At 43.1% G+C, this 8,974-nt stretch overlaps 1 protein-coding gene across 1 annotated transcript; it reads right to left on the bottom strand.

The window, feature by feature from the left end:
• Positions 1 to 874: 874 nt before the first annotated feature.
• On the bottom strand, positions 875 to 8,297 carry LOC130024405 (polyunsaturated fatty acid (12S)/(13S)-lipoxygenase, epidermal-type-like). Its single transcript, XM_056115141.1, has 14 exons — positions 8,163 to 8,297; positions 7,573 to 7,774; positions 7,300 to 7,381; positions 7,092 to 7,214; positions 6,897 to 7,000; positions 6,569 to 6,729; positions 5,721 to 5,864; positions 5,425 to 5,634; positions 3,119 to 3,205; positions 2,705 to 2,874; positions 2,488 to 2,610; positions 1,430 to 1,529; positions 1,161 to 1,328; positions 875 to 1,054 (listed from the first exon to the last, which is right to left on the bottom strand). Exons 1-14 carry the CDS (start codon positions 8,295 to 8,297, stop codon positions 875 to 877), a joined length of 1,989 nt encoding a protein of 662 aa, XP_055971116.1.
• Between the last annotated feature and the right edge of the window lie 677 nt (positions 8,298 to 8,974).

The raw sequence follows: 8,974 nt of genomic DNA, 5'->3' as shown, positions 1-8,974 counted from the left end.
CTGGAAAACAATCATACAGGAAAACAGTAACCTTTAAAATGTTTTGGCAGAGGCTGGGGAGATAGTGGATCTAGGGTGCATGCTTTTCATGAATATGATCTATGTTCCATCTCCTGTACCACGTCACTTCCCAAGCATCAGTAGGTATAGTCCTGGAGGCCCCCAAGCATCACCTGGTGTGTTTCTGAAGGCTCCCGAGCATCTTCAGAGTTGCCTTAGTGTTCCCTAGTGCCACAGGACCCAAGAAGTTCTGTATATTTGAGGACTAGCACTGAACTACCGGCTTGATTGACCTAGTGTTGCCAGGAATGGTTCCTGGAACAACTGAGAATTATTTGGGAATTCTAAAATAAAAAAAAATTATATAAACAATCATACTCACATCAAGCAAAATAGCCTTCAAGCTAAAAAAGGTAATAAAAGGGGTTGATATTATATATTAAGGGATAAACACGTAAAGAGAACTTAGCTCTTCCCAAACAAAAGGAAACACTACTAATATATCTGATTAGAGATAGCGACAACAATACAATAACAATAAATTTTTTAAAATTTATATAGAAAAAATTTATATAGATATTACTGGTGCCCACTCGAGCAAATTGATGAACAATGGGAGGACAGTGCTACAGTGATATATAGAACAATATCATTTGGAGAGAAGAGTGAAGAAGTGTAGGATAACCTAGGACAAATGCATGTTCCAGAAATACAATGAGAAGCATCACTTGTGTTCCCTAGAGCTATATCATGTAGCAACTTTGGGCACCTTGACCACAGCTTCTAGAACAATTTGTTCACCATAGAATGTGGCCCAAGAAAGACAGAATACATAGGAAAGGCAGAGCTTTGAAGCAGAGATGGATGAAGCTTCTCAGATGGTCACACTGTTCTCCACCATGCTGGGCCTAAGGTACTCATAGGGCAGGTCCAGGTTTTCATTCCGAATAGCAATCTCTTTATCCATGACAGCCAGATCCTCCTGGAATTGCTTCAGCACAGCTTGAGGCCCAGAGCCTGAGAAATATTTTTCCTTGTGTTGTCCCAGGGCCACCTGAGGTGAAAACAAGATGGATCATTTTACTGTGGATCCTCAGCTTAGTATAATGGCCCTCCTATATGCGGCCACCTCCATAAAAACCCAGGCATCCGTTTCTAACCATAACGGACTGGTGTCTGCCAAGGAACTTTGTGATGGTCTTCTGTAAGCGGGCCTGATGGAGATTTGGCAGGGAGTCCACTATATCCCTCTCTGTCACATCCTTAGAGATGGGAGGGGGTTTCCTCATGGTGCATGGGCCATTAGGGATCCAGGAATACCAGTCCAGCTGTAGGCAAGGGAGTCACTTAGAATTCAAGGTTAATTATATCTCACACCAACACATTTCTATATCCACAGAGGTTCTGGGAAATAATTACAGCCGATTACCTGGCCCATATGAACAGACGCGTGCTGACCAGTGCATGTGAAGATGCACATTGTGACAAAGCGACAAAGCTGAACCTGGGACTCTAAGGAGACAGGAAACCTGGGGAAATGTGGAGAATTTTAGAATCTTTGAGATCAGTTTATAAAACAAGCAAGTCAGTGAAAAATATTTAGAGATACAGAAAAGAATTTCTCATGTGTGATTATGGCCTCTAGAATCTATGACTCAAAATAAGGCCTCACTTTAATGTCACCCTCTAAATAAAACTCTAAATAAAACAACAATAAAACAATTTTACTATAAATTGATACAAATGAGTTCAAGTCCTATTTTATATTACAAAAAATGTCATCAAACTTAAACAAAGATTTAAACAAAGACCCAAACATACTTATAGCATTGAACAGTAATTTGTATTCCATTTATTGATTCTTTTTTAACCTACTTATTCCAATTCATGGATAAAGGTAACCAGGGAAACTCAGGTCACAAGGTGGGAACCAACCCTAAACAGGATTCCCTTCCACTTCTATCAGGATACATACACACACACACACACACACACACACACACACACACACACACACAAAGAATAATTTAGACACAACAATATCCCTTCTGTTTACATCTTTGGGACATGAGGAAAATGTGCAAACTCCACAATACAGAGTTCCCAGCCAGAAACACTTAAAAAACAAAACAAAACAATTTTAGAACAAAATGGTAACTTAGTACCTACTGGACTCAAAAGTTCATGAACTTGCATGAAACTTAGCACATGAGTGCAAAATGTGAGGGAAAATATTTAAGAGAAGTGTCTGGTTTGAAAGAAAGTTCTTTGGGCTTGAGAAAATGAATGCTGCATGCATGGGAGAGTAAGAAAGGAGACTTGGGGGTTTAGGAATGCTTACAAAGATAGCTAAAGTAAGATCTGGAGCGGGTTAGGGAATTCTCAGGATCTCAAGGTAAAGGGTTTTATGATGTTGTTAGAAGGTACAGTTTATATACAGATGGGGCGAGGCAACCAAAGGCTAATGGAGAGTAAACTATGTCTTACCCCCTGTCCTGGGCCCCCTGTAGTCCAATCTCAGTGACTTCTCTGCACCAGTCCTGTAGCTCTGTATCATTCACCACAGCTTCATCACTCTTGTAAAATAGACCTACTATCCCCTCCACATACCTGCAAACCCAGGGAAGAAGGCATTTAGTATTAAGTGGTTCTGGCCAATCAGACCCCTCCTTCCTTCCAATAAGATCTACTTTCTCATTCTCACCGACTGATGATTTCCCACAGCCTGAGGGCATCTTGACTATAAAGAGAAGATTTCACATCCAGGAGCCCTCTGTCAGTTAGATCATCAGGAGGGCAGAAAGAACGATAGGTCAAACAAGTTGCAGCTCTCTGGAGAACATCCACGTGGCCTCCACTACCTGTACTCACCACCTGAGGACAACACCATAAGTATATAAACTAGAGTTAGCTACATCAGGGGAGAAATGGAGAGAGATCTGCCTCTAGAGTCATGGAGACTATTGGTCCTACTTAGGTTCTTAAGGGAGAAGGTAATCTAGGTGTGAAACACACAGGGAAGAGGTCTTTGATGGAAGAAGAGTCAGTAATGAGGAATACTCTGGAGATTCTTTTTATCATCCATCCCTCCTCCCTCTCTTCCCATGCCTTTTCATACCAGATCAAAAATTCCCCATTTCGAGACAAGATTATTTCGAGCCAGCATGTTGATTTCCATTGTGTAGCGAAAATGCGGTATCAGGAGCTGTTTGTGGAAGAAAATAAATGAGACTCAGTCAAATAAGAGTGTTACTAGAATCCAAAAGGTAGAGGAAAAATGAAAGGACAAGGATGAAAACGGGAAAAGATTGATCTTCATGAAAATTAGACTTCCTATTGAACCTGAATTAGGTTAAAAGTTGAATCAAGAGAGCTGAGGAATCTCAGTATCTGTATTACAAACCATAATACCCCAAAGTAGAGAGTAAAAAGGAAAGTACCTGCTGCAGAGGGAGGGGCTGGTGGGAGGATATTGGGGACATTGGTGGTGGGAAATGTACACTGGTGGAGGGATGAGTGTTTGATCATTGTATGACTAAAACTCAATCATGAAAGCTTTGTAACCATCACTGTATTTCATAGTGATTCAATTAAAAAAAATTTTTAGGTAGAAAAAAAAAGAGAGAGCTGAGGAAATCTTTCCCCAGGTCTTCCAAGGTCAAAGAGTTCATTCATTTTCACAGTATCATGTCATTTGTAAAAATTCTAGTACTCTCTTATCTCATCCACAAAAAACTAGCATACTCTGTAAATTATATTTTATGCCCTGTTATTCTTATCAATAAAAGAACTTTCACTGTCACTGTCACTGTCCTCCCGTTGTTCATCGATTTGCTCAAGCGGGCCCTGTAACATTGTGAGACTTGTTGTTACTGTGTTTGGCATATCAAATACTTCATGAGAAGCTTGCCAGGCTCTGCCGTGCGGGCGAGATACTCTCGGTAGCTTGCCGGGCTCTCCGAGAGGGGCGGAGGAATCGAACTTGGATCAGCCTGGTTGGCTGCATGCAAGGCAAACACCCTACCCACTGTGATATTTTTCCTCATTCCCTTGTCTTCCTCTGATATCCCCTGAAATCTCACTCTCTTTGCCCCTCCAACCCTCTCTTCCACACTCATTCATTCATGTATGCATACACACACACACACACACACACACACACACACACACACACACACACTACTGGATACCCTAAAACAGGAAAACTCTCATTTCTTATTTTCCCTTTTTCAACACGTTTTCTTGTTGTTACCTAGCATCTTGCATTTTTTCTCACTTTTTCTCCTCAACCCACACCAGTCAGGTTTTAAACCTCTTCCATTCTCCTTCTCAGTGGATTAATGTGTGCCTTCTCAGTGGAGTAACATTTAGGGTTTTCATCTTAACAAATATCTTACTGTAACTTTGTTGACGCCGCAGAAGCACCTTTTCAGGCCCTTCATTTGATGGATTTATTTGTTCTTTCTGACTTTATATAGTGCTTTATATAATCATTAAGGAATGTATAGATTCTCAGTATGCCTTCCTAATGAAACACTTACATTCTGGCCACAATGATCATACATTTCTGTTTTCTTCCTTCCTCAAAGCATGCTCTTACCCCTTTACACTCCCTAATCTAAATTTATAAAGGTGAGGCACCCTGGAGTTATAACTAGGCCAAATTTTTGCTGTAACTACAAACCCTAGATAACTTCATCTAGTACAATAGCTTTAGAGACTTTTGTTTCCTGTCTTTTCTGTTTTAAGTTTTTGGGCCACACCTGGTGATACTCAGGGATGGCTGTTCTTGGAGGACCATAAGAGATATTGGGAAATCGAACCTGGGCTAACTGCATGCAAGGCAAGCTACCCTATTTCCTGTACTAACTCTCCAGCCCTGAGACTTTTGTTTCTTAATGCCTCTAAAGTGCCTCACTGACTTCAACTCTGATCTGTTCTAAGAACTCCATGCTTATCTAACTACTCTCCTGATATACACAAATGAAATTCTAAAGATATTTTATGCTTCTCATGGTCAAAACAAAATTCAGTTCTTCTCCTTATCAAGTAACATAATATGGCTTCCTCTTTCATTTTTCTCTCACCCCTTTCCTCCTACCCAATACTTCAATCAGTAAGACCTTTTATCACACCAATGACACATACTATAAGCCATTATCAATACTCTTAAACAGGTATCTCTGACTGTAATGCCTGAATCCATTTATTACCCACTTGTCAACCTCTTCAATCCAAATTTTTAAAACTTATTCTCACTCTTTACCCAACCTTGAGTATTTCTGTAATGTGTGTTGGGTGTGTGTGTGTGTATAAATAGACACTAATGTAATATGTAACAAGGTTAGACAATCTTGATGTCTCATAAGGCCAGGAGTGCGAGAGATAAAGGAAAGAGACAGAGCTACAGAGAAGATGAATTACCTTGTAGATGGGGTGGATACTGGGAAGTCTTCTCATTGTGGCCACAGAAATAACCTCAGCCATCAGGTGTCCCCTCAGCAGATGGGACTGTAACTGGTGCAGCTGGAAATCAGAACTACGGACCCAGATCTTGGCCAGAAGCCAAGTCATGGGGGGGTCTGATGGCAGGAACAACACAGGTGGGGGGCATCCAGGACGAGGTGACTGGAGCTATAGAAGGAGAGAGGTCTAAGTCTGTGTGTCTAAATCCCTAAAGAAGATTAATATCCAGGGACAGAAGACTTAGTGCCTCTTACCTGGATCACCATGGGCAAGAGTCTTCCATCAGGTTGCAGTTTAAGCATGACCAAAGGAGCTGCCAAATATTGTTGCTTACAAATTATGACATTAGGCTTGATTCCTTCCAGCAGGGAAAAATCAGCTTCAAACAGAGATCCAGCCTGGAGGATCCAAGTTGGGGACAGATAAAGGAAATTAGGGTCAACTTTAGATCTGCTCTTTTGTCCTTTGCAAGGGTGGTGTCCTTTAACATACACACAAGTGTTTTACTTTAGACATCAATGTCTTTCCTCGTAACCATTGCCCTTTAATGCATGGCTCCTGAGCCTAATGTCTTCTCAGAGGAGGTCCCATGGGAACCTATTTTCCTTTTGTTCCTTCTCTTCCACAACCAAACTCTTCCCTTATCATAATTCCACCTAATCTAGTGAGAAATATTTCTATTATCCCTAGTAGCTCCAGCTCTCTTCAAAATTATACGTAGACTATTGTTTCTCTTCATAGTCTTGAGTTCTTCCCCCCAAACTGGATATATTTAAAAAGAAAACATGTATGCTTGTATCTGTGGTTTTTAACCAGGGAGATTTTGTGTTCCAGATTATATTTAACAATCTTGAGGAGATTCTTTGGTTATGACAACTGGGCATGGAGCTATTACTAATCTCTAGTGAGCAGAAGAGAAGCCAAGGGCACTACTAAATACTCCACAATGCATGCCACAGAGACCCATTGTAGAATATCAATATTGCAAAAATAGAAATCCTGAGTGTGGATGAAGAATGGAGAGATAAGGTATAGGTAAGGAGTGAAGGAAGAAAAGAGAGAGGAGATGGGGACAAGATGGTGAGTGCACTGAGTCCAGCACCTGGAGCTCCTTTTCCAGCTGGAACTTCAAGTCTTCCATCTCTGGAGGTATCACGAGCCGGGCTGGAAGGCATGTGGAACGCCTCAGAAGCATGGGGTTGGCACCATTGAGGAACTGGTACCCAAAGAGGGTGTCATCTTTCCAGGAATCACGAACCCGTTCTAGAGATAACATTTGGGAAGTTGACAAAGAACTCTGAGCTTCTGAAATTACTAGTATCTCTCTCTCTCTCTCTCTCTCTCTCTCTCTCTCTCTCTCTCTCTCTCTCCCTCTCAAACCTGTTGATGAGAAATATGAATATAGGCTTCAGGAGGTAGTGGTGACTGACCATCCAGGGCAGTCTTTGCATGAGGAAAAAATTTTTGGAAATCTTCCAGTTTTCTTATAGAATTTGTGAAATCCAGTGGTCCTTTGATGGCTAAGTCCTTCATCCTGTGGAAAGAATTAGCACGGCAAACAGATCAGTTAAAAAGATGTAAGTACTTCAACCCTGAAATGTAAGTACTGAGTCTCTAGCACTCACGCTTTTGCCAGAGAGAAGGAGAAGTCAAAATCTTTATCCTCCAAGAAGCGCTCATTCCTGGGTAGATCTCGCTGTGTATTCCCTGCTATAGGTAGGATTAACCCATCTTTCCAGCAACCCCACCTGAAGGACAAACGTGAAGTCTGAGATGAGTGGGGCAGTGAGTTTCTTACGATCTGGTAGAAGGACAGAGACTTCTCAGACTCACCTGTACTTCCTCCTTCTTTCCTCAAGCTCCTGCTCCCGGTGCTTCTTAAACAGGTTCCGGTGGTCATGAATCACAGTGTGGCCTGGCAATGGGGACAAAAAAGGGTGAGATTTCCTTTCATATCGCTCCAGTTAGGCCCCATCCATCAGTTTTCCAACCCAGTCACATGGTCTCTGTCCTCTTTTCCTCCCATGGTATCCCTGCCTCTCCCTCCCAATCCACCAGGTGTCGCTCCCACCCACCCACTCACGCCACCATCGCCACAGTCCTCACCGGTGCCTTCGGGCAAGTAGATGATCTCGTCACTCTCCACCCAGCGGTAGCAGGGAAAAAGAACTGTGCCTTGGGTCCCTGGTCCCTCTACTGCGATCCACTTGCAGAACCAATCTTTATCCAGAAATTGTTTGTGCTTCCGTAGTTTCACCAGCAGGAGGCGCCCCAGGTACAGGTATATGTCGATATCAAATTCTGTCTCCTGCTGGACAGGACAGAGGTCTCAAAGCAACTTTGGGGATCCTCAGAGAAGGCGATAGGGCCAGGGAAGCTTGGCTCAGCTCCACCGGCAGAGTTCTCCCCGGAAACACCTGAATCCCCGGTACAGGTAAGGAGGCATCACCCACTCGGAGGATCGATCTCAGGCCTCCTCCCGTGTCTCTCCACCGTGTCCAGAAAAGTGTACCGTGATTAGTAAGTACCTCATCTTTTCTCCTCCCCCCCACCCTGGCAGTTAAATGCCACTTTTCAAGATTTTTGACGTGTTCCCAGGGGTTTCTCAGCTGGGATCCCAAGCCCTAGCCAGATTTCCCAGGCAATCTCGCTGCCAGCCTCAGGTGCCCGCCCCATACCTCCTTCTCTGTACTGACCTTGCAGCAAGGTGGCGGCAGGCGCTTGCCTAAGTCGGCCTCTCCGTGCTCGCCCACCAGCCACAGCTGCACCGGGTTGTTGGAGGCTGCCAGGAGCGAGTCCCCTGTGGCCACGCGGATGATGTACTTACTCATTTTGCCAGGAACTTGGACTGGAACTTGGAGAATATAAGCAGTTAAGAGGTTGCGAGGCCCAGCCCCCAAAGAAGCCACACCTAGGCCAGGGTATGTTGGGCCCTGTTTTTCCACCTTGAGCACACAGTTTTTCACCACCTCTCTTGGCTCTGGTCCTTATGTAGCAGAGTTTCTCACAGCTCTGAAGGTGCACCTCAGTCTTAACATCTTGGCAAATACTCACTAGTGCCAGTTCCACACCCAGCCAGGAGTTGAGTTTAGAGACTTCCAGATTATGACAGTTAAACGCTGATGATAACCAACATCTAATTTCTGTGAGTGAATAGATGAGCAGAAAGAAACTGAGATAAAGGAAATGGAGTAGTTTGGAATGTGGGTCTCTCTTTTTCCAAAGAAAGGTATCTAGGCCATCTAGACAAGGATACAGGGCATTTGCTTGAGAGCAAGCAGAGGAGTACTGTTAAAAGAGGAAGTAGATGGATTTGTTGTCCAGACTCTGGAGCACAAGGGAGTAGTTAGGGGTCAAGGGATCAAATGCAGAATTGATAGTAGAAAGAACTGTTGGCTTTGAAAAGTGATCTTCATCTCGGGATGACTTCTAGTGAAAAGTTCAAAATTAATTCACATTCAGAATTCAGTTAGTGGGTTCAAGATCTATACGCACTAAATACCTTCGG

Source organism: Sorex fumeus, unplaced genomic scaffold, assembly GCF_029834395.1.
Source record: "Sorex fumeus unplaced genomic scaffold, SorFum_2.1 ptg000028l, whole genome shotgun sequence".
NCBI lineage: Eukaryota > Metazoa > Chordata > Mammalia > Eulipotyphla > Soricidae > Sorex > Sorex fumeus.
This window is presented reverse-complemented; position numbering and strand designations above follow the sequence as displayed.